Genomic DNA, 25,065 nt, shown 5'->3' on the forward strand with positions numbered 1-25,065 from the left:
AATATTTTAGGCAGAAAGATGTCGGAAATCTCAATTGGTATTTTGATTTTTTAAATTTTTTTTCTACTGTTATAGGGAACTAAGTAAAGAAGATGTTTACAAATAAAGTTTCATATAGCAAGAACGCAATTACACAGCTCTCCACACAGGCTTTGTGCTAGGTAGTAGGCAATACTGAGGTAGACCCCAGTCCCTCTGGCATTCGCGGTATACAACAGTGGTTCGTTCAACCCTTATGGTATACAAGATTCATTTGGGAAGATTTCGAAAATACAGATGCCTAGACTGCTTCCCTGGTGATTGATTCCCCTATCATGAACAACAACCAGGACTAAATATACTTGTTTTTGAAGTTTCTATATTTTGGTTCTTTTGAGGCAGGATCTCACTGTGTAGTGCAGGCTGGTCTTCAACTCACTCATGCAGCCCAGGCTGGCCTCAAACTCATGGCAATCTCCTGCCTCAGCCTCCTGAATGCTGGGATTACTCACATGTGCCACCATGCCTGGCTTGAGTTTTTAAAATAATCCTTTTTTAAGAAATAGTTTTAGAATTACAGATAAATTGTAAAGATAATACAGAAGTCTCTTACTCTTTGTACAGTTTATCCTAATGTTACAACTTACATAACCATGGTTCATCTGTCAAAACTAAGTAAACCACATTACCATTAACTAAACTACAGACATTATTTAGTTTTCATTAGTTTTCCACTGATTCCTTTCTCTCCTTCCAGAGATAACTCAAGATGCAGCATTGCCTTTAGGACATATTTTAAAAGTTCTCTGGATGATTCTCATCTTTACCCCAGGGTTCAAAACACTAGGACAGTGGGAAGTTACAATACTGCTTCTCTCCTATTTGCTACTGGGCTGGGGATTTAACTCAGTGGCATGTATTCATTATACAGTAATTACTTACATCCTACAATATACTCAAATAACATACTAAAGAAGGACCACCCTAGACTGCCACTACATATGCTTCTGCATACCCTACTGAATGTAATCAATATGAAAAGTTGTGAAATGGGCTGGGCAGTGATTACCACTCCTATTTTACAGATGAGCTAATAACCTCAGAGAGGCCAGTACTCTCCCAAAGTCACATCTGACTTCTTTTCATGATGCTGCTCCATCTCAGAATGCTTCTGTTTCAATTTTATCACCCGGAGGGGATTAAGACTACACATGAGTTGAGTGAAACTAGTAGCATCTCATGTAGATGAATCTTAAAGATTTGGATGTGCACTATGTACAAAGGGTACAAAGGTGAAAAGATGAGGGAGTAGATAAGAGAAATAGAGTGCCTTAGGGGAAGCATGTTTGCTCCCCTTTGACCTGTTCTCTTCCTGCACACATCTGTGCTTTCTCATCATTTCCATCCGAATAGCAATATGCATTTAATTTTTTGCATTTTCTTCATGAGTTAGAACCTTTCAGGTATAGAATTTAAAAACTGCAAGATGCCAAGCATAGTGGTGCATACCTGGAATGGTGCAGCACCTGGAGACTGAGACAGGAGGATCAAACTCAAGCTTTGCTTGGGCACCTTAGTGACTTAGCAAGACCCTGTCTCAAAACTCGGGATGTAGCTCAGTTCGAAAGCCCTGGATTCAGTTCACACACACACAGAGAAGAAAAAGAAAAAAGTGGAAATATCCTTGTAATATATTTTGTGCTGCCCTCCCCTCATGGTAGGTTCAATGGTTGCTCTTAGACATTCATGAACCCTAACACATTACATGGAAAATGACACATGAGAAGGTCCAAAGCTTTAATTCTTGAAATGGTACATATTCAAATGAGGTTAAGAATCACTCTACTGAGAAGTATATCTTAAAGTACCATGGACTGATGACCATTTATTTCTACTACAATCATCTACATTGATGGGATTTGTTGTTTTTGAGACAGGGTTTTACCATGGAGTTCAGGCGGCACTTGAACTCACAGCAATCCTCCTGCCTCGGCCTCCCTGAATGCTGGAGTCACGGCTGTATGCCATTACTTCCCGGCTTTGATGTATTTTTTAAAAGGCAAAGTCCTCTGAAAGCAATAACTTAAATATACAGCACTTTGACTTTTGTTCTATTTCACAGTAGGTAGGATTGAACCCAGGAAGCCCTGAGCTACATCCTCACCTCCCTTAACCCTCTTGTAACAGAGTTTACTAGGGGAACAGATCCCAGCGCCTTGTGATCCTCCCCAACACCTCCATAGTTGGAATTCCAGGTGTGTGGCCACTGTGCTCCAGCTTACCCCACTGGAGTATATGAGTTCAGGGCTATTGAACTACAAACCAAGACTCTGTCTCAAAAAAACACAAAAAAGGATCAATCTCCCTCATTAGTGTCTCCACATCTGCTTTGGATTCAGTCTTTGTCATGGTTGGTAATTATGTTCTTTTGTGTGATCATCAAACGCCTTTTTTACGCCTTCTGAGACAAAATACCTCTTCAACATTTGATACTTTCTCAACAGCGCCATTTAGTGGCAAGCACAGACATTTCCGCCCAGTTTTACAAGTGTCCTTGTCACCCAACGATTCTTGTTTCTCCGGCTGAACAGAACTGGTCCTCCTAAAAGCAAAGCAAGGGCAGTTTTTTTTTTTTTTTTTTCAAATTTCGCGTAAAAAAATCTGCCAGCGGTCAAGATATTAATATATAATCGGTTCACATTTTAAAAAAATTTATAATCTTCTATTTAACTTCTGTCTCTCACTGGCAGTTTTCTACTAGTGACCTACCAATCAGTGATAATGAACAGACATGAAACAGTGGCTGATCAGCCTTTTAATCTGTGGACCTGTATGCGATTGACTAGTTTATTTCTCAACGTTCATACTGACTCATAATTCGCCCTCGCTTCAGCTCCGGTGCTTAGTACATGAAACAGTCCCCATTCTTAAAACCCTAACCTGGTGTGGGGCTCTAAACACCGATCACACTTGAAGATAGATTTACTTCGGATTGTTTCCTGACAAAATACCGTATTTACTACAGAAAAAACCGAACACAGAGGAGTATAATCATCTCTTATTCCCACCACCCAAGAGAATTGTAAACATTTAACATCCAGTGTTTTTGTTGTGCGGTGACTGCATATACGCATCCTTTTACAACACAATGTCATTCATTGGGCCCCGTAGGTCCTTTATGGCTGATTCGTGAGACATTTTTGCGTGTTGTATTTCCACCCGTGCACGCGCCTCCTCACAAAGCGCAGGAACCGAACCCTCGACCGCAGAGGCCGACGACTGGGCGGGAACCCCATCCCAGAGATCCCAGGAGCCCCAGCGGAGACCTCAGGGGGAGCCGCGGCGCCACTTACCGCGCCCACTGCGGAACCGCGCCACTCCGCCAGAGCGTCCGAGGCGCAGGCGCCTGGCCGGAGGGCGGAAGCGGAAGTCCTGACGCACGGGTGCGCACGGGGACCGGTAGCCATGCGACGCTTGGAGCCGCCGGGGCGTCACCCGACAGCGACCCCGTGCGGGTGCGTGAAGCCGACCTTGGAGACAGGTAACAGTCAGTCGGCGGTGCCGCACTCCGGAGAGGCGTAGGCCCAGGCGGCTGACTTTGTGGCTGAGAGAAATGCGAAAGGCGAGATCTTGAACTAACGTGCGACGTTGTCCTCCTCACGGCAAAAGCACGGGTCACGTGCTTCAGTGACCACGTGATATAGTCCCGGCGAGTGAGGTGGCGTCATCGCGTCCTGTTCGCAGACCTAGACTGAGCTGTCTGAAGCTCTTGGCAGGCGACACGCGCTGTGTGGCCACAACACGTGCGGTGCAGAGGCCTTTCTCCGTAGCGTTCTTTCTGCTGTAGGGGAGATAGGATGCGTACAGCTGGCGTCGTGCTGGCTAGGAATTTTAAATGCTGTAAGAGACGCGTCCTATGATTTGGGAAATGAGGGAAAAGGAACATTTTGGGGACAGGCAGTGGTTTTTAGATTGAAAAGTAGGCATATTTTTGGTGTCTTATCTTTCTTGATAGCAAAATATATTAATTTTGGAAACTAGAGGAAGCAAAGGGGAAAAAGATAAGAATAGCTTACTGTCACCCAGAGAAAACCACTGGTAATATCTTGATGTTTAGGTGGCCCACACTTTGTTCATTGTATACACATGGGAAAACGAGAGAATGTACTGTTTCATAACATTTGAAAATACGTATTTTAGCCGGGTGTATACTTCAGCGGCACAAGCGCCTGCCTGGCAAGCGCAAGGTTGTGAGTTGCATCCCCAGTTTAAAAAAATAATAATAATAATTGTTTACTAAGATCTTTTCATGGCAATGAACTTTAAGGGGCTGCATATGCTATTTTGTTCTAGATGTATGCTCTAACGTAGTTAACCAATGCCCTATCATTTATATAATTGCTAGTTAATAGTTCTCAATGAAAGTTCTTGAAACTAAAGTTTTTGTGTATGTTCTGTTGAATTTAAAATTCCTACAAGTTGCTATTACCTGGTTAAAGGTTCTAATCGTTTAAAAAGAATCATTGCACAGTCCCAGATTACAGGTTCAATATGTTGAAAAGCAGGAGCCGAGACTCAGACTTTCAGAGCTTGAGGCAGGTTTAGATTGGAGAGAACTTTGAATCCCAGGCTAAGAACATGAAGTTTGTCAATAGTGGAGAAGGTAGAAAGTTCGTTCAGAGAATAACTCAAGAACTCTAGGAGTATGCAGGATTGTTGTAGTTATTTGGTCAGGGGAGGAACTAGCAGTGTGGACACAAAGTATAAGAAAGGTAATTTAACAGACCAGGCCTAGATGAAAAGAACCTGACCTTTCAGAGCGAGACCTGTATATAGCCTTGTGTATAAAAACTTTGTGAAGTGTTTTCTTAGAACACAGTAACATAGTTGTAATGTTACTAAAAGGAGGAAAATGCCTTCAAGCGCTTTAAAAACTACTGCTTGAGTACTTTCTTTTGTATTAGGTGCTTTCCTCTTATAACTTTGAAAGTAGGTGTTACTATCCTTGTGGTGGTGAGGGAGACAGACAGAATCTCACTGTATAGTTATAGGCTGACCTTGAACTCACTATGTAGCACAGGCTGGCCTTGAATTCATGGTGCTCCTTCTGCCTCAGCCTCCCTTGTTCTGGGATTATAGACATGTACCTGGCTCCATGTTTTCTAGACAGGGAAACACATTCAAAGAGGCAAGGTAGTTTCCCCCCAAAGACATAGCTAGTAGTATAGTGGCCCTGAAATGTTAACTTGTTTTGTTTTGTTTAATCTCCTGACACCAATCTGAACCCTCCCAGGCTTCTCTGAGGAACCGCTTCTCCCCCTTCCTGTTTGGTTCTCATGCCAATACTACTCTGGCCCTGTGCTTCTCTCTGTCCCTTTGTAAGGCACTTCACTGTGGATTTACTTACCCATCTCTGTCTGGAAGTCCTTGAGGGCAGGAACTGATTTGTTCTTTCTGTGTTCCCTAAGCTCTTAGTATAGGGCTAATCAATTGGTAGGCTTACTGATTTGTTGTTATCATTATTGTTTTTATAGGATATGAGGCAAGAGAAAGAGGATCAGAATTTGTCTGTACAGGTACTCCAGGTCCCTGCATCACATAGCACTTACATTTGAAAATTATTAAGCATATATATTTCATGGTATTTATTTTCCCAAGGAATGCACAGAGAATATTGAAATAGGTTTCAGAAGAGTTCAAGTGTTCGTATTATATCATCCCCTTAAAGAACTTAATCCCTCATAAAATACAGGGGGGAAAGTTGTCTGTAAATTCAGAATGTTTTGGGCACAGTGGTGCATGCCTTGTGTTTACTACGATTCAGAAGCTGAGGCCAAGAGATTCAGGCCACCCTGGCAACAATGGGAGACCCCCAGGTCTGAATAAACCAATAATTTTAATAGTTACATAATACCTACTAGATTTAAAACTGAGATGAATACATTAGAGAAAACATGTTTTCTTACATCTTTGACCTTTTGACAAATGATTTCTTACTAATGTTCTTCTGTAGGAAATCTTTTAACTGAGCCGATAGGCTATTTGGAATCCTGTTTCTCAGCCAAGAATGGAACTCCACGGCAGCCATCCATTTGTAGTCATTCTCGGGCCTGTCTGAGGATTAGGAAGAGCATCTTTAATAATCCTGAACATTCCTTGATGGGCTTAGAACAGTTTTCTCATGTTTGGTAAGTTATTTTTGCAGTTAGAAGTGATACTTTGGGCCAGGACCTACTTCAGAGTAAAGTACCCCAGTGAAAGCCTGCTTTGGAGTCTGCCATTCATCCTGTCTGTTGCATTGAATTTTCATGATGCACTTGTGCATGTGGTTGTGTGTGTCATTTGAACACTTCCAGGTAAGAGTGCATGCACTGAGGGGATATGTTCCATTTGCTGTTGTTTCTAGTTTGAGGAATCTATTTGTTGAGCTGAAAACGTAGACTTCCCTGATTCTGACCATGGGTTAGTGTGCCAGCCCCAAGAGGAAGAGTCCTCAGTCTGTAGCTTGTGGATCAGATACTGTGCAGTGGGTGCTTTTGTATTTGTTTTATGGGACCACAGCCATGCTTATTGAATATGTATTGTCTGAGGGTGCACATTTGTTTCTGTATGATGTGTGGCTGCTGTTGTGCAGCTCTGCCACAGTAGCAGAGTTGAGTAGTTATAGTAGTGAATGGTCTCAAGCCCTAAAATATTTACTGTCTGATCTTTTATGAAGAAGGTTGTAAACTTATGCTCTCAACTCATGAAGAATTAAGTGTATTCTTCTGAAAAGACAAGAGACCTTAGATAATCTAAATACTACTCACTGTGATATGGAATTCTCGTCCATTTTTCCTCTCCCTCAACATTAGCAGTCTGAGTTTGTCTCATTTTACTGGTGGAGACCTCAAATTAGTTTGAGATTTTATTCTGAAATAGGTTTTTCCAAAAAAAAATGCAATAGGTTTTCATGTTAATTTGAGAACGTAGGTTAGAAAAGCATGGATGTTTTAACCTAGTCTGTATGATGTTGGTTGAGTCACGTAAGTTAAAAACATTGTTTGTGGGCCAGGGATTTATCTCAGTGGCATAAGCACCTGCCTGGCAAGCGTGAGGTCTTGAGTTCAGCCCCTGGTACCAAAAAACAAAACCAAACAAACCAACAACAACAATAACAAAATTGTTTGTATGAAAGATGTGTTCAGAAGTATATAAGATTTTTCTTTAGCCTTCCTATTTTTCTTCCCTCTTATCCCTACCCCTCAACACTCTTCAGAGGTTATAATGGTTAACAGTTTGATGTAGTTCATACCAACCTATTTTCTTTTTTTCCCCCTTTTAATACACATAGAAGCATAAATACTCACATTTAGAGTGGATGTTTGATTTTAAAAACGGAAGATATTTTCTTAACACTGTGCATCATGGAGAGCCTTCATGGTTGTACATACAGATTTACTGTTTTTGTTTTTTGGAGAATAGGTCTCACTATGTAGCCCAGGCTGACCTTGAACTCATGGCAATTCTGCCTTGGCCTCGAGAGTACTGGGATTATAGCAGACTCACAGGTGTGTGCCACCGTGCCAGCCTTTTTTTTTCTTTTTCTTTAATAACTATGTATTATTGCAGAACACAGATGTGCCATCATTTGTCCACATCCTTGCTAATGGAGCACTATTTTGCTATTATGAATAGACTGTGATGGATTTCCTTGGGCACTTGTAATTTTATTGATAGAATATTACAAGTGAATATGTTGGGTCAGACAGTGTGCATATTTATAAATTTGAAGAGAGCTACAGCCAAATTACCCTCTAAAATGAACAAATTTATACAGTAATATACACCCTCTCCAAGACAATGTGTTGTTAATGTTTTACATTTTTGTCTGAAAAGTTTTTTGTTTTTTTGGGTTAATTTCTTAATTGTTAATGAGGCTGAACATCTTTTTATATGATTGTTGGATATTTGTAATTCTTTTATGAATTGTCTATTCATGTTCTTTCTTAGTGTCCTATGTTGAACTGTATTGTCTTTTACTTAGTGTTTTTGTGTATGTTTTGTGTGTGTGGGGGGCAGGTACTTGGGATTGAACTCAGGGCCTTTGTACTGAGCTACATTCCCAGCCCTTTCTCTCTCTCTCTTTTTTTTGAGAGGTGGTCTTGCTCTGCAGTTCAGACTGGCCTTGGATTAACTATGTAGCCCAGGCTGGCCTTGAACTCCTGATTGTCCTCCTGCCTCAACCTCCCAAACACGGGGATTATAGGTGTGTGCCACCACATCTAGCTTCCCAGCCCTTTTTAATTTTGAGAGAGTCCCACTGAGATGCTAAATTGTCTAGGCTGTGCTCGAGTTTTTGATCCTCCTGCTCTAGCCTCTCAGAGTGCTATAATTACAGACAAATGCTATCATACCAGCTTTACTGAGTGATTTATGTGGTAGTCATTTATATGCCACAGATATTAACCCACTGTGTATAGCAGAATTTCTTCTTAGGGGACATTTTGTAATAAGAAATTTAATGATTTCAATGTTATTATTTTTGGCTTCTTGATTTTGTATCTTGTTTAGGAATGTCTGGTCAAGTTATTAATATTTCTGAGCTGCATTTTCCTTATCTTAAAAAAGAGGGGTAAATCATACTTCTTGAGATTGTTAACAAAACTGCATGACATAAGTATAAAAATGGTGTACTGCTCAGCAGACAACATGCACTTAGCACTGTTCACCCAGGCAGGTGACTGGGTGTCAGTCATTGCTGTAGATACAAAGGCTGTGAAGATGTCTCTCTCCCCTCAAGGAAGTGCAGTGGTATTATTTTTTCCCTGTCTGATTAATTCCATTAAAAGCATTCCTTCTGTTTTATTTGTGAGGGACGGCATTTCCCACCCCTAAAGCATTATAACATACTCTTTTCACTCAGAGTTTGATTTACTTTCTATAGGATTTTGTTTGTTTTTCACAAAAATGGTCATTTGAGCTATAAGGCAAAAGTGCAGCCCCCTAGACTGAATGGTGCAAAGACTGGAGTGTTTTCTACAAGGAGCCCTCATCGCCCCAATGCAATAGGACTGACCTTGGCCAAGCTGGAAAAGGTAGAAGGTAACTCATTTCATTTTACTTTTATGGTTTTTTTTCTTGTGAACTCAGCAGAACGTTCACTGCTAGCAAACAGCATGATGCTAACTCTTGAGGACGCCCAGACATTGAGGAACATCTGAAGACTAAAAGAATGCTAGCACTGGGGCTGGGGATTTAGCTCAGCGGCATAAGCACCTGCCTTGCAAGCAGGCGGTCGTGAGTTCGATTCCCGGTACCGATAAGAATGAAAAAGACAAAAAAAAAAAAAAAAAAAAAAGAATGCTAGCGCTGAAAACTCCTAAGAAGTAAACTCTCATAGGGTGTCCAGTTTATCATTCATGTAGGCAAAAAACATTAGATTATTTTTTAAAAACTCAGCTTTCATAGATGTTAAGTCAGTAGCCAACGCCAGCATAGTGACATGCCTATAATCTGAGCACTGTGGAGGCTGAGGCAGGATTGCAAGTCTGAACCTAACTTGGGCATCTTAGCACTTAGTGATGCTGCGGCAAATAGAAACACAGAGACATCACCCAGGATTTGGAGGCAGGTTTATTAATGTCAACAGACCCATCTCTAAAGTGACAGGTTCTGATCTCTGGTAGTCAGGGCTTATGTGGGGTTTATAAGCAGGAAGTGCAGAAACAGAGTATTGGTGGTTATTGATTGGTTATATCTCCTTATTACTGATTGGCCTAAGGGAAAATTATATAGGCAACTTCAAACCCTCTTCATGCTCTGAGTTATGGAGACACTTGGTTGATGTAACATACAGATTCAGGGTGGAGTTGGTTAGATAACGGAAATATGCACTTGGTACTAAAAACAAATTGCTCTGGGGAGAGCTAGTTGCAGGCAGACATAGGGCTTCAAAAATAAAAATTTAACTTTCTTATTTTTCTCTTCAGCGAGACCCTGTGTTTAAAAAAAAAAAAAAAAAGCCTAGGAATTTAACTTGGTGTGGATGTCTTGGATTCAAGTTCTGGTATCACAAAAATAGATAAATAATACAAAAGGGCTGGGGATGTAATGCAGTTTTAGAACGCTTGCTCACCCTCTACAGGCTCTTGATTCAATTCCTACAAGCTCTAAGAAAAGAAATAGTCATCAAATTTTCTTAGAGTTAGAATGTGTGTACACAAAATGATTTTTAAAAATTGGATTCCTCGTAGTGCAGCACATAGGGAATGGCAGCGGTGGGGAGGGAAGCTGAGCATGCGTTAGCTTGTAAAAATGCCTGTGTAGACTATCGAGCTAGTTTTAACTACATGTTCCTGTGTAGCAAACAAATTGTTAGAGAGCTTCCATTCTTGAATCACTGTGGCCCAGTAAGTGTATTTATTAGAGAGGCAAAGGATGAAACAGCAGGTAGATTACAAGTTGACTTTAACTTGAAGGATCTTCCCTCTCTGACTCCATAGGAGGTGTTATTTTTATTTTGTTTCTTTGGGTTTTTTTCAGGAGATCTTATAAGACAAAAATCTTTGAGTACTCTTTCAGAACATTGGGCACTAAAGAGATGAGAGTGGTTATTTTGCTTTTTATTTTTGTAGAATTCAAAACTCCTATAATGGGACTCTACTCAACTCAATAGATTTTAGCTGGTTTACCAGGAAATTCAGGAGCTGGTCCATCCACTTTGAGTTTTATTATTGTGTGACTGCTTATCAAATTATATAACAGTACGGGAAGATTTTATTATTCATGCAACCTGTGCATATTTTCTAACATTGAACATGTGTCAGATATTGTTCGAGGTACTAGAGATACTGTGGCGACCAAATCAGATAAAAATCCTTGGTCTAAGAACATAAAATTCTCTTGGGAGAGGTCAAATCAGAAAAGGTAAAAGAACGAACACAGGAATCAGTTGTAAGTAATGTGGGAATAGAAAAAGGAGTCCTTTCCTGCCTATGGGAATGGATCATAGCCAACACCCATATAACAGAAGACAGGTCAGCAAGAAAAACTATAGTAAACCTGGTAAGATACGGTAGTGCATACTTGTGATTCTAGTATGTGGGTGGCTGAGGCAGGATGATCAAGGTCAAGGCCAGCCTGGGCAACTTAGTGAGACTCCATCTCAAAGTAAAAATAAAAAGAGATGGGGTTGTAGCTCAATGTGCTCTAGTTGAATCCTCAGTACAGGACAAAAAATTACTAATGTGTTAGGAAAAAATCACAGCAGGGGAGTCACACACAAAGATACACGTCTTCCCATAAACTCTTAACTATATACTACAGTGCCTTTTGTTCTCTTCCAGATGTTGTTAAGTATAATGTATCATTTATAAAGTCCAAAATCAACTTTCTGAAATTCCAGACTCATTAACAGCATTCATGTTTTAGAAATCTGGGTCTTTGACTAGTCATGTTTTTATATCTTTTTTTTAAATGTTTTTCTTAAATGGAGACAGAATCAAATATGACCACATGAAGTTTTCAGTTCTTGGTTGGCCAGTTTCCTATGGATCATGTTGGTAGACTCTGCCAGTAGCAGGAAGTGGACAATCTGTACAAGTGGGACAACATGAGACCTGTCCTTAATATTTAGCAATGGTGATTTGTGTGATTACTTGTTTAAATTAGGTGAATGTCTCTTGCTGTGCAATAAATTACTAAAAATGCGTCAGTTTAAGCAGTGCGCATTGATGATGTGTTTGGAATGTTGCTATCTTTCTGGGTCAGGAGAATGAGCTCATCAGAGAATCCACTTCCAAACTTACTTTATACCACTACTTCCTGGTAGGTGCAGGACTGAGGTCGCAGCTGTTTGCTAGTGTTGGCTGGAGACCCACCTTCCACTCCTAGAGGCTGCTCATGTCTCCCAGAGGTAGCTTGTAGTTCCGTGCTACATGGCCATTCACACCATGCCTGCTTATGTCTTCAGATTGCTGGGAGAGTCTCAAGTGAGTCCCCTGGCAAGTAGGAGTCTTACGTGAAAACTTTGTCACTGGAGGATGTGACAACTCTTTCACCACATTCCACTGGCTGGAAGCAAGTTGCATTTAAAAGAAGGGATTACACAAGGGCATGAACACCGGGAGGTGGGAGTCAAGGGAGCACCTAGAGTCTCTTTGCCTCAGTGGAAACTCTTGTTGGTCCTTCAGTGACACACTGAGGAGTATCACGTCCTGGACAACTAGAGGCACTAGTAAGATAAAGATGAGTGGACTTCACCCACACCTACTGTAGGGACAGAGACTAAGCAGGCCATGCCATTGCACACGAAGCAGGCTCTCGTGGAAGTTTTTATACAGGCTGCTCTTTGAGACTCAGAAGGACTGCTTACATCTGAAAGAGCCAGAAAAGCTTGGAGAAGGTGTTCTTTGAAAAGCAGGTAGGAGTTTGACAGGTAAAGAAGAATGGTTTCCAGCTAGAAAGAAAAGCTTATGTTGACGGTAGCTGTATAGAGTCTGCTGTGTGAACAAAATGCGAATGAGCTCAGTGAGGCACAGGCGGGCTGTGGGAGAGGAATGTAGGGTATAATTGTATCTTCCTGTTATTTACACTGCTCTTTACGTTGCATATTCTCAAGAAAACTTTGTTCGCCTTCTAGGTGGAGCTGTGTACCTGTCTGGAATCGACATGATACATGGCACACCAGTGCTAGACATAAAGCCTTACATAGCTGATTATGACTCACCAAAAAATTTGATGGAACCTTTAGGGGGCTTTAATCCTCAGAACAACCAACCTAAACCCGAAACTGTGTCCCAGTCCGATGGTAGGACTAATAGTTGTGACCAGCAACAGCTTTCAGAATACGACGCACCACAGCTGTACCGAAGCATTAAGGAGAAATCTGAAGACAGAATCTGTTCTGAAGACAGAGCTTTAGAAGAAAACTACCCGAAACACAATGATGCAGCGAAAACCCAGCAACCTTTGCCTAAGTGCAGAGAGAGAACAACAGATCTTGGTGTGGAATCAAGAGGCCACCAGAGTTTGAATGTGGCAGGAGAGCAGATGGGTCCACATGGCCTTGAGACAGCCCCTCAAGAAGAGGATACAGATGAGAGGCCAGGGAGTGGCGCAGGAGCCCCAGGTGTGCAAGGAAACAACGTGGTGATGCAGCCCACGCCTCATCCCTGCCAGGCCAGGAGCAGGACGACCGGCAGCACTGTACCTGCCTGGGTGAGAGAGGCGCCCACGGCCCCTCTGCAAGTCCGGTTTACTCCTCATGCAGAGATGGACCTCTGGCAGCTCAGCTCAGGAGGTGCGTCAGGTATCCTTGGTTTCTTAATCCTGAGTGAGAAATGAGCTTGTACTCATTGTGAGATTTACCTGGGAGTGATGTTTCTGAGGTCAGGTTGTATGGAGTATTTGTCAGCATGAGAAATAAGGAATATTAGCTGGTGTTTGGGCAGTGCTAATGTATGATAACGTTTGTTTAACAGCGGTTTGATCAGCACAGTTCTAGGTGTTCAGTGCAGTGTTTTCAGAGTGTGGTGGCTGCCTCTAGCAGCAGCCATGATTGATAGCCCCTTGTCTTCCTGTTACGGGTATTCTCAGAGTTTTTGAACAGCATTCAGAAGCTGAATGGTGCTTGTCCTGTTCTTAGATGCACTAAGTTTCTCATCTGTTTTCTTACCAGACTACAGAAGTGGAATGTTTTATTCTGACAGTAAGCCCTGGCACAGAGGACTGTGGGAGCCTACAGGGAGGGGAAGAGTTTGTTCGCACAGAGCTTGCCTTGCAAAGTTCCAGCACTACAGACGTGTGTTCTGTAGAGCTAGGCCATGGGGCCCTTCCTTTGTAGCCCATTTAACACATGGTTCTTACCACATGTGATTTGGCTTCCCTACCATGCAGCAGATCCTGAGCAGAAGTCTAGAATGAAGGAACGAGCTGGTCAGAAGTGCAAACAGTGATGCTAGTAAGAAGCAGCCAGTTGCTAAGGAGACATTAGACTTGGAAAGATAGAAAGCTGTTTTTTATGTTACATGATTAAGAGGCAGCATAACCATATAAAGAGGAAAATCTGTTTATTCTGCAGGTGTTCTTTGAGTTGCTCCTGGGTACCAGGCACTGTTCTAGCCCCTTGGAATATATTAGCAAAACTGAGCAAAACAGACTTAAAAAAGAAAATCTGCCTTCATGTAGCCCACATTCTAATGCGGTGTTTAGAGAGACAAACTAAAAGCATAGTATGCATGCAGTTATCATGAAAAACATACAAAACCGCATGGTATAATACTCAAAGGCAGTAGGAGCTATAGCCAAGTATTAAGGAGTGGAGCACTGTCAGGTGCTGGCAGTTGTAAGTGGGTGGGAAGAAGAGGACACACATGAGTGGAGGCTAAGGAAGGGAAAGACTGAGCTAGCTGTCCAGGAAAACAACATGGCATCTAGAGGGACAGCCAGTGCATACCCCAAGACAGAGGGGGTGTGGTGTGTGAGGTTGCATAGCAGCAGACTGAAGAAAGGCAGAGCGGGAGGAGCTGGAGCTGAGTCACAGAGGCTGCAGGGAGGGCATGGGAATTTACAGGCTATTTCAAGGACCGGAAGTTTTATCTGGGGAAAGGGAAGCCAGAGGAACTTGACTTCAGCATTCCCAAAGATCAGGAGCCATCTAGTGTCAGACCGCTGGCCAAGTGATTTTGGAGTATCTAACCTCAGTGGCAGGCAAAGGCAGGCTGAAATTTTAATTATACATCAAAGCCTTTCGTTCATATCCAGAGAAGAAAGATATAAGCAACCATAGACATTAGAATTCTCCCACTTTAAAAGAAAGGAGAGAATTCAGAGAATAAGAGAGTGTTTGACATTTATCATTCCAACCTGAAGTCTTCTTAATGAAAAAGAGATCTAAACACTGGGGCCAGAGGCAAATGCCACAATTAACTGAGGTTCCCCATATCTTTCTGGCAGGCCCAGCCCACCCCCATGCCTTTTGCAAATGAGGAGGAAGCACCCTTCCTCCGCGTGGAGGCAAGCACCTGTCAGGGTTCAGGTGCTGGGGTTAGTCCCCTTCCCCGTGCCAGCCTGGGCCCGGTGCAGCCTGGAACTTTCCAGAGCAGGAAAGTTACAACTGTGACACTACCTGCTTAGTGTGCTCAGCCCTGGGTGTAGGAGCAGTGGTACAATTTGAGGGCTGTGCTTTCTCATTCTTTACCAAAACTTACTTACTTTCTTTTCTCATCCTTTTTGAGACAGGGTCTCAATATGCAGGTCTGGCCTTGAGCTTCACTTTGTAGCCCAGGCTGGTCTTGAACTTGCAAATGATTCTCCTGCCTCAGCCTCCTAACTGCTGGGACTATAGGTGCATACCATCATGCCTGGCTTCTTTTATTGTTTTTGTTTTCGAATCTATTTTATTTTAAAGAGAAAAAAATGAAATTTCAAGACACAATAATTAGGGGGTAACAATGGTGTATACATTGTGTAATATATATAGAGACATATATTCTTTCAACTTTTCACATTAGTGAGACAATATGATGTTTGCACATGCGTGTCTGATTTATTTCACTTATGAGTATGGTCTCAAGTTGTATCCATTTACCTATAAAAGTTTCAAGTTTATCCATCTTTAGCTGAGTAGTACTCCATTGTGTAAAAGTACCACATCTTTTTTATTCATTCCTCAGTCAATGGACATTTAGGTTGTTTCCAAGATCTGCTATTACAAATTGTGCTACTTACAAACATGGGTGCACATATATTGTTGTGGCATGATGTTTTTAATTGTTCTGGGAAGATACTCAGAAGGGGAATAGCTGGGTTAAATGAGATCTCCAATCCTAGTTTTTTGAGGAATCTCCACACTGATTTCTAGAGTAGTTGCACCAGTCTACAGTCCTACCAACAGTGGAGAAGGGTTCTTTTTTCCCTACAGTCCCTCAAGCATTTGTTCTTGCCTGATTTCTTGATAATAGCCATTCTTTCCAGGGTAAGGTGGTTTAAAGTACTCAGTGTTTTAATTTGCATCTCTTGAATGACCAGTGATGTTGAACATTTTTTCATGTATTAATTTGCTGTTTGTATTTTTTCATCTGAGAAGTGTGTATTCATCAGAGATGCCCATTTTTGGATTGGGTCTTTAAATCTGGGAGGACTGAGGTTTTTGAGTTCTTTTTATGTTCTTGATATTAATCTTTTATCCGAGGAACAGCTGGCAAACATTTCTTCCACGTTGTGGGTGGTGGTTCCCTCTGTTGGTGGTTTCTCTTGCTGTGCAAAAGCTTTTCAGTAAGTCGAGGATCCCAGTTGTTGATTCTTTGTGATAGTTCCTGTGAAATCAGGGTTTTGTTAATAAAGTCTTTGTCTTTAGGAGTTTTACCTGTTCTATCTTCCAGTAGATTTAATGTTTCTGTTTTAATATTTAGATCTTTGATCCATTCCGAATTTATTTTAGTGCATAGTGAAAGATATGAGTCCAACTTTAATCTTGGCGTGTGCAGAGCCAGTTTTTCCAGCACTGTGTATTAAAGAGGCTATCTTTCTTCCAGTGAATGTGTTTGGCGCCTTGGTAAGACTTTATTTTTCAGCAAAGCTTTGACTTTAAAATTTATATTCAAAGGTTTTTTTTTTTATCAATATATACTGTTGATGAGAGGAGGAAGGTGAGTTGGAAAAGGATTTTTTCAATGAGACCAAGGAGTGCAGCCAGGTAGGCGTTTTGTGTCTCTCTTCCTTGGCTTGTTATGACTGCTGAATGCTGTCCACCGTGGAGAGTTGCTCAGTCTACAGTGCAGTATGTCTGAGGTGTAACACACTTTATTGGTAAGGAAACAATTGGAAGAGGAATTGTGCAGGGTGATGTAAGACAGGGCCCTACTGTAGCAAGCAGTGCAATTCAGAGTGCTGAGAGCCGCGAGATGGCTGCACGGTACTCAGCTCCTGGGAGAGGTAAACAGGTAACCAGGAGGGAACTGAGGTCAGCAGAGCTTGAGGCTGGAGGCTGGGGCAGAAGCAATGGATGTTGAAGGGTGGGAAAGATACTGATTAGGGCAAGGTCAGGAATGTGGGACGACTTCTTGAAGGAGCATAGAGGAGAGATGTCAGCTGAGCTGGAGGACGAGCAGACAGGAAATGGAGTGCAGGGTCTCAGCAGCCACTCGGAGGCTGGGAGTCCAGCCTGAGTGCTGCTGGGCAGGCCTGCAATGAATCGCTACTGACTGGCCTTTTATAGTCACTTTAAGAGCTGGTCAGTAAAGGAATCCTGTCGCCATATAATTGGGCCTTGTTTTTTCATCAAAAATACACTTCCTGGCCTTATTTGCCAACTAACTGGCGATAGCCTGGAGTGATTTTTGGTTATTTATGAGAATCAGCTCCACTCGAAAGATAAAGACCCAACACTACTCCAAGTGATATTTTGAGTGGGGATGACTTTTTTACAATATTGTCTATGTGCTTTTCCAGAGGGGACTGGCCTTCAATTAGTTATATGTTATGTTGTAGTCATAGTCATTGTTTTTATTTAAGGGCTTTTAAAAGTTAATTTTATTTATTTATTGGTCTTTTTGAGACAGGGTCTTGCCATGCAGTTCAGGCTGGTCTTCATCTCACTTTGTAGCCCAGACTGGCCTCGAACTTCCAGCAATCCTCCTGCGCAGCCTCCTGAGGGCTGGGATTACAGGCGTGTGCCTCCATGCCTGGCTATTTAAGTTTTATATATACTGTATTTTTAAAAATGAAATAGATTAAGAATGATATAAATATGCCAGCAGTTGGGAGGCTAAAGAATCGTTTGCAAGCTATATGGGCTAAAGAATCGTTTGCAAGATTTTGTCTCAAAATAAAAAATAAATAAAAAGGTCTAGGGATGGGCATGGTAGCACATGAAGTTCGAGACCAGCCTGGGCTACAAAGTGAGCCCCAGGCCAGCCTGAACTGCAGTTCAAGACCCTGTCTCAGAAAGACATAAATAAATAAACACAAGAGTGATATAAACATTAAAGGTTTTGTTCTTTGACAGAGCAAGCACCTATGTATTTCCTTATATTTGGGTGGAACAGAGTGGCAGACTCCCTCATGATGCCACTGAATACTTTATCTGTGTCTGTCTTTTTCCTTTTCTCCTGAAAATATCACGTGTCTTCATTCCTTAGGGACCTGGAGTTGTAATTGTGGGGTTGTGACACCTAAACATCTGACTTGCCCTCCCTTCCCCACAATAGGGTTCTAGATATAAATGGGTTTGGTTTATTTTTTTGTGACTTTTGGAAAATATTGGGACTCATGCATTTATTTCCTTGAGAAGGTATTTAAAAAGTGTACAGCGAATGTAGAAAAAGTAGCATTTTGGCTGACAGAAAATGAAAGCCCTTTCTCCTAGTTAGGAGACTAACGAAAAATACTAGGGTGATTTCTTTTTGTTCGATAAAATAAGAATTTAAGGATACACAGTTTAATGGCAGTAAGTGCCATTTGGAGGTGACATTCTGTGTACAGCAGTGAAAGAGACACTGGGTAAACTGCCAGACCTCACCTAGTAATGTGTAAGAGCTGACCTCGTCCATGTCAAAGCCCGCTGTCATGACCTCGAGCCTGTGTGATTTTAAATGGAAGCTGAGTTCCTCTCCTTGCAGATGCTGGCCACGCATCCTTCAGGTATTTTCGGTCAACAGAGGAAGCCAAGTGTGCCATCGAGGCCGTGCTGTCTGCCGACCCCCGCTCAGTGTACCGGCGGAAGCTCTGCCAGGACCGCCTCTTCTACTTCACTGTGGACACAGTGCACATCACCTGCTGGTTTGGCGATGGCTTCGCCGAAGTTCTCAAGATCAAGCCGGCCTCTGAGCCTGCGCCTGCAACTGAGCCTGTGGGTCCTCAGAGTCGTGAGGGTCTGCAGGTGCCCCCGTCGTGTCTTTGAAACAGCCTCATTGGCCTCTGGATTTTTTCTTCTAGCTAGTTTTGTGTCATTTTTGTAGAAAGAAGCACCATTGTATAATTTCACTGCATTGATTGGGGATGTTCAAAATGCTTATTTAGAAATGTATTTTAGGGCAACTTACTCAGGACCTCTTCTGTCTCAGACAGAAGCTTTCTTTCTCTCAATAAATATTTCTGCTCTTAAAAATATATTTTAATGAATTTAACTAGGAAATAAAAGATGCAGAGTAATCACCATATCCTTTTTGACCTGGTAACGAAGAATTCAAAGGTGATGCTGATCTTGATGATTTCTGGAACAGCTGATTCTTTGTAGTTGATAAAATTAGGCAGAGGTCATTCATTTGTTTGAGACAGGGTCTTGCTATGTAGTTCACACTGGCTTTGGACTTACTCTGTAGCCTAGGCTGGCCTTGAACTCCCGGCCATCCTTCTGCCTCAGACTCTGGAGTACTGGGACTGTAAGTAGGCACCAACACGCCTGGCTGGGCAGAGAGCATACTAGCAGAGGCTTTGAATCTAGAGGTGACTTTTTCAGTGATTTACATTGGGTTTGGGGTTGTAGCTTCATGGCAGAGTGCTTGCGTGACATGTGTGAGGATCTGGATTTGGTCCCCAGCATAAAAATAGAATAGAACAGAACAGAACTCAAACAACTTAACATTGGTTTTCCGTTGGGAGCCTAACCATTTTTATTCTGAATCTAGCTGAGTTATGATACCTTAGGAAATTAACAGTAAACACATGGTAATAATGATCTTTAGAAATTAAAACTCTGTTTTGGAGACTTTGTTACACACATGTATATATGTATTTAACTTTGATTCCAAAATAAGCACTCCTGAGCTTTCTTTCGATGTCCTTGTGTCAGAAATGATCCTCCCCCCCAAAAAGCTTAAGAAAGTCATTACTAGTTTTATTTCTTGTTTTGTGACTGAGAACCCACTAGGGATTAGATTTTGGTGATTAAAATGAGATGAGCAGGATATGGTTCTTCTTGCAAGTCGTGGTTGTGGAGGTTATACGTAAGCAAATTATTACATTACAGTTTGATAAAGATGGTAATTAAGCCTGTACACAGTTCTTGTACCATGTGAGAAGCAGGTGTAAGACCATGTTGCCTTAGGGTGACCCCAGATAACTGACCTGTAACCAGATTAGATACTATTAACATGAAGCACACTTAACTAATCACTATCATAAACTTGAAAGCTGATTAATCATGGCTTTGAAGTGTTGCCTGTGTACTGTGTAGAATCATTTGCGGCTAATGACTCCTGAGCCAAACTGCTTTGCAGCTCCTGTCTTGATATTACTTGAAATGTCTTGGCAAATTTTTTCTGTTCATTTTTCAAGGGTTTTTTTTTTTTGTTTTTATTTGTTTGTTTGTTTTTAAAGACAGGATTTTGCTATGCAGCCCAGGCTGGCCCTGAACTCAAGAGCTCCTGCCTCAGCCTCCCAAGTGCTGGGATCATAGGTGTGCACCCCCAAGAATGGCTCTTGGGGAAGTATCTTAAATTTGCTTTTTGAAAAGCTTCTTCATTTGTAATAATTACAGATATTCCTTGTTTAATGACCTGCCTGTTTAACAGCTATATGGGCTTAATGACAGGTGCATCGTTTGGACTCACGACCCATTGCTCAGATTTACCACCCATTTGTTTATGTTTTTTACAGAACTTCAGTGTCTTTTTGTATACAGTACACTTTGTTAATATAGTACTGTAATTTTTGCTGATTGTGTTGTACAATGCTGTAGCTTTATGTTATCATATAGTAGGGCATGTCAGAGTTATGCAAATAAAAACAAAGTCATCAAATTGAAATTTCCCTTGACCATTCCTTGATTTGAATATTGGGCATACTATATACAATTCCATGTTTAGTGACCAAATTCATTTAATGATTAGCTGCAGGGCTGAAACTCAGTAAACAAAGAACATCTGTGTAAATTTCCAGGCAGTAACAAAAACAGTGCAGAAACCCACTGTAGCACTCACATAGCTTATTCTTGGGGTGACATCTTTTTTTCCCGGGGGATAACCTCTTATACAGCTGTAGTATTATACTGAAGCCAAGAAGTTGACATTGGCGGTCTGTCCTCTAGTTTGATTCTGATGTCTTTGAAAATTATTTGGAAAGTGAATCAGCTTGAAGCACAAGATATTGATGTTTAATGTAGAATAACTCCAGGGAGGATACTGGCTAGCCTTCCGACCCAGGACTGTTCATTTGTTTTATATGTTCTCAGGATTGTAGAACTAAAAGGGATCTTAATGTAATCTGGCTCAGTGTCCTGCCAGTTCGTAAGTTCCTTGCTCAGCGCTCCCGGTGTAAGCACTTTCTAAATTCATTCTTTGTAGACAGTGCTCATAATTAAAGTGTTCTTACTTCATATGTGATGAAATTTGCTTTCTATTCACCCATTAGTGGGGCTACACAAAATAAGGCAGATTGCTCATCCAAGACCATGGCTAGCACCATTTTCTTCTGTTCTCCTATCACATGACCTCAGGCCCCTCCCAACTTCAAGTCCTTTTAAATATCCCCAGTGAGCTTTGATCCCTGGACACCTGCATACTTTAGGTGTCCTATAATGAGGAAATGTGGGTGTCCAGTTAGTGACCCTTCATCTCAGAAAGAGAAACAGGCCAAAGCACAAGTCTGAAACAAGCATATTCCTGTGTTGGAGACTTTCTGAAAAGAACAAGGGCAGGAAACTCCTGGGCATAAACAACCGCTACCTAATTTTCAGCCTTTGCATTTTAGTGCCTGTAGGGGGAGCCCTTGATGGCAGTTTTTTCCCTCTAATTTGGATGAAAGCTTGAAATTCCGAGTTGTTCAGGTAGTTTGTGCCTGGCACAGCTCCAGCTTTCTACAATAATTTCTACAAGAAATGCTGTAGCGTGCCAGCCACATATAGGAAGGGATTAGAAGGATGAGTGGAATTTACTAAATTTTTTTCTTAAATTGCAGCTTGATTTAAGGGTTGGGATGGATTAATCCAGCATGTGGAAAGATGTACAGCCAGATAAATGAGCACCAATGTTTCATACATTCACTGCCTATGTGTTTGTGACCCATTTCCTTGGAGAGAGGAAAATGAAATAAAAAACACGAATCAACCTCTTGGTAGTATTCATTTGGTGAGGATTCCAAAGAAGGCAAATAAGAACTGAATACTAATGAAAGTCTGTGCCAGCTACTGAATGTTTATCCTGTCCTTGGCTCTGGACTGTGCTTTTCTATATATTGATCAGAAGCTGATCACACAGCTAGGTAGCGTGCATCTGGGATTTCAGCTCAGCCATTCTGGCCTCAGAATCCCCTTCCTTCTCTGCTTGTCCTTGCTACCTTCTCCAGCGTAGATGCGGGTCCCAGCTGGCTCTGTTGTCTTGAGGGTCAGCACTTCCACATGCAAAAGCATAGGGCACTTTGACCAGCAGGGTGATGTTTGTGAAAATCTGCCCACTCAGTAAAAATCAGGGAAAGCAATAAAGGAAAGGAAAAGTTTTCCCATCAGATCTGCACAGAACTTCCTGAGAAGCAGGATGAAGAACGTGAAGAGCACTGGTTTGGTCTCAGAAACTTCAAAGTGCTTCAAGTGCTGCTTTGGGCTGCCAAGTGCTAGCTGGGTGGCGGTGGGCAGGTTGTGACACTCTGTCTCTAGCTCTGCGACCTTGCAAGAATAAAGCTTGGGAAGGTGTTTCCTGGTAGTTTTAATGCTATATATACTTAGGTAGTAGTTTTATTTTGCCTATATTAATACCTCCTTTTAAAAAATAGATCCAGGAGTGAGGAGGAAGAGAGAGGAAGAAGACCATGTTACGTACATGTACCAATTGCCTAAATATGGCAAACATGCACTAATAATAAAATTTTAAAAAATATTTTTGTTTCTGGGTATAATTAAGGCATATAATTATATCAATGTCCTTATTTAAATTTTGAGAGCATTTAAAGTTACTAGCTCATATTTCTTGACCTTTTACTTCTTTTTTTGATGGTCGTATTGGGGATTGAACTCAGGGCCTTGGGCATACTAGGCAAGCACTGGGCCACGGAGCTACATCTCCCAGCCCCCTGTCCTTTTATTTCTAACAGTTTTTGATTTATGCTTGTTTATGCCATATTAACTAAAGTATAAATATTTGTATCATAAATCAGATTTTTGGTGTTTATGTGGTCATGACTGAAACGCCTATATTTATGACTTTTTTCTGCTGCTTTTGGTGAAAGGTTTTGCTGGTCTCCTAAGACAAAGCCAGATCTTCATTTTCCTGCTCTAGAAGACTATAACAGATACTTTAAAAATGTCTGATAGGACTTTTTGGAGAAGCCATTTGACCCTTTTTATGGGAAGACTTTTATTACATTCAATACATGAATTCAATGCAGCTTTTGATTATGTTTTCCTAAAGAAATGTTTCTTGGGGCTGGGGATTTAGCTCAGCGGCATAAGCGCCTGCCTTGCAAGCAGGCAGTTGTGAGTTCGATCCCTGGTACCGATAAAAAGGAAAAAGACAAAAAAAAAAAAAAAAAAAAAAAAGAAATGTTTCTTCTTGATGTAGCTTCCATCAGTGTTGCTGAGAAATGAGTTGTCCTGTGAGTAACATGGATTTGTATAACCTCTCCCTCCCCTCTGGCTTACGTGGCTATCTGAGTAGACGTTAGGGGGGTCTAGAGATCCCTAAAATCCGATGTATGGGTAGCCTCTTTTTCATTAGAGAAATATTTTTTAAGCAACTCCTTTTTGCAAGCTGCGTGATGTTTTGCTGAGGGCAGTATCACAAAGCACTCCCACCTTAAGATTTAAGAGACCTTGTGCCATAGGCCCAAGGCAATGGCCTTCTGTTACTTGGATTTTCTCTCTGAGATTACATACATGCTAAGAAACCCCGTCATGGCCAGTGTTTAATATCCCCAATGCTTTTCTCACATGCGATGATCTTTAGCACTTCTTCATTCTCCTTTGCTGAACAAGGCCAGGTATTGTAGGAAAATCTCTGTGCTTATTTTGTAAGAAAATTCAGTTTATCATAGTGTGAGATTAAGTGATAGAGAAGAGGCAAGTTATAAGAGGTTTTTTTGGATAGAGGGAGATACCAGGAATTGAACTCAGGACCTCATGCCTGCCAGGCAGATGCTGTGTCACTGAGCTGTATCCGTGGCCCAAGTTGTAAGTTTTAAGGTTAGTTAGATACAACAGGAATGTTATTGTTGAAAATAAGTTCCTTAATCTAGGTAAGTCCAAAATGTCTCTCCAGGATTGAACCTATTCTAATACTCTTCTTTGTAGTTTGCAGCAAGTGTGATTCACACAGGGTTCAAGGTTTAGGCCTGTGCTTATGGCTGACCAGCAAGCATAAAGAAAAGCTTCTCAAAAAGCGTCTGTGGTGCAGAAGCACATGTTGCGTTCTCTACTTCTTGGTGGAAAGCACCATGTGGTATTTGAACTCCCACTGTGTGAGCTGGTCGGAGCTGAGTCAGTTGTGTCTACCCTGAGCTGCCCCAAAGGCGGGTTCGGTGTAAAATATCGTTCACACGCGCTTCCGTCTTGAAGGTAACTTAGCATCCTGTTCAGATTATTCAGACATATAATTCTTCAACTAATTCAAGATACATAAAATACTTTCTATTAACTTTTATTTTTTAAATTACACGGTAGCCTTGTGTTTTGGCAAATGCCTATAAGCTAGAACTCGGGAGGCTGAGGCAGGTGGACTACCATGACTTCAAGGCCAACCTGGGTTCCATAGTGAGTTTAAGGCCGGCGTGGACTACATAGTGAGACCCTGTCTCAAAAAAACAAAAAATTACATGGTAAACACTGAACAATGTGTAATGAGTGTAGATTTCAGTTTACAAAGCAGTTTTAAATCTGTTGTCTCCTTTGTTGTCTCAGCCACGCTCTGGATTAGCTGTGCATGCAGGAGCTGAACCAGGAACTGAGCACCATTGTGCAAGAGGGTCCTGCAGGCTCCCGAGGCCAACCGTGGCCACTGCCTGTTTCTGTGCTGCTTGAGAGCTGTGATGGCTCTTCACATTTCTAAAGGATTGAAAGCAGAAGAAAACACCTCTTCCTCAAACACAAATAGAAAATCACACATGATAAAGGTTGGACCCTGAGGCCAGGGATTTAGCTCAGTGGCATAAGCACCTGCCTGGTAAGTGCTAGGTTGT

At 41.6% G+C, this 25,065-nt stretch overlaps 2 protein-coding genes across 6 annotated transcripts in view; one reads left to right on the plus strand and one right to left on the minus strand.

The window, feature by feature from the left end:
• Anp32b (acidic nuclear phosphoprotein 32 family member B) overlaps window positions 1-3,467 on the minus strand; it is an 82,596-nt gene extending 79,129 nt beyond the window's left edge. Inside the window, exon 1 of one of the 2 annotated variants that reach the window (XM_003470718.4) lies at window positions 3,333-3,467. In XM_003470718.4, coding sequence (XP_003470766.2) covers window positions 3,333-3,446 — 114 coding nt within the window. In that variant the 5' untranslated portion in view covers window positions 3,447-3,467. The remainder of the gene's footprint in view (window positions 1-3,332) is intronic. The other variant, XM_063224916.1, reaches the window with a different exon arrangement.
• Window positions 3,404-20,708, plus strand: Trmo (tRNA methyltransferase O). Of its 4 annotated transcripts, none has more exons than XM_003470716.5 (5): window positions 3,404-3,520; window positions 5,993-6,167; window positions 8,906-9,063; window positions 12,602-13,261; window positions 18,582-20,708. In XM_003470716.5, exons 1-5 carry the CDS (start codon window positions 3,445-3,447, stop codon window positions 18,860-18,862), a joined length of 1,350 nt encoding a protein of 449 aa, XP_003470764.1. In that variant the 5' UTR covers window positions 3,404-3,444; the 3' UTR covers window positions 18,863-20,708. The 4 variants fall into 4 exon arrangements, with proteins under 4 accessions (XP_003470764.1, XP_023421296.1, XP_063080948.1 ...); XM_063224878.1 differs by lacking the exon at window positions 3,404-3,520 and adding an exon at window positions 3,650-3,879; XM_023565529.2 differs by lacking the exons at window positions 3,404-3,520; window positions 8,906-9,063 and adding an exon at window positions 3,650-3,879.
• Window positions 20,709-25,065: the final 4,357 nt, after the last annotated feature.

Source organism: Cavia porcellus, unplaced genomic scaffold (assembly GCF_034190915.1).
Source record: "Cavia porcellus strain 051 isolate PalLab524CR breed Dunkin Hartley unplaced genomic scaffold, mCavPor4.1 scaffold_1, whole genome shotgun sequence".
Lineage (NCBI taxonomy): Eukaryota > Metazoa > Chordata > Mammalia > Rodentia > Caviidae > Cavia > Cavia porcellus.

What these genes read in the sequence shown, in the direction of transcription:
- Trmo (XM_003470716.5), top strand. Translation starts at nt 3,445, where the DNA reads ATGCGACGCTTGGAGCCGCCGGGGCGTCACCCGACAGCGACCCCGTGC. An exon ending in GAAGCCGACCTTGGAGACAG is followed by an intron (nt 3,521 to 5,992) that starts GTAACAGTCAGT and finishes GTTCTTCTGTAG; the next exon opens with GAAATCTTTTAACTGAGCCG. An exon ending in CAAGCTGGAAAAGGTAGAAG is followed by an intron (nt 9,064 to 12,601) that starts GTAACTCATTTC and finishes TTCGCCTTCTAG; the next exon opens with GTGGAGCTGTGTACCTGTCT.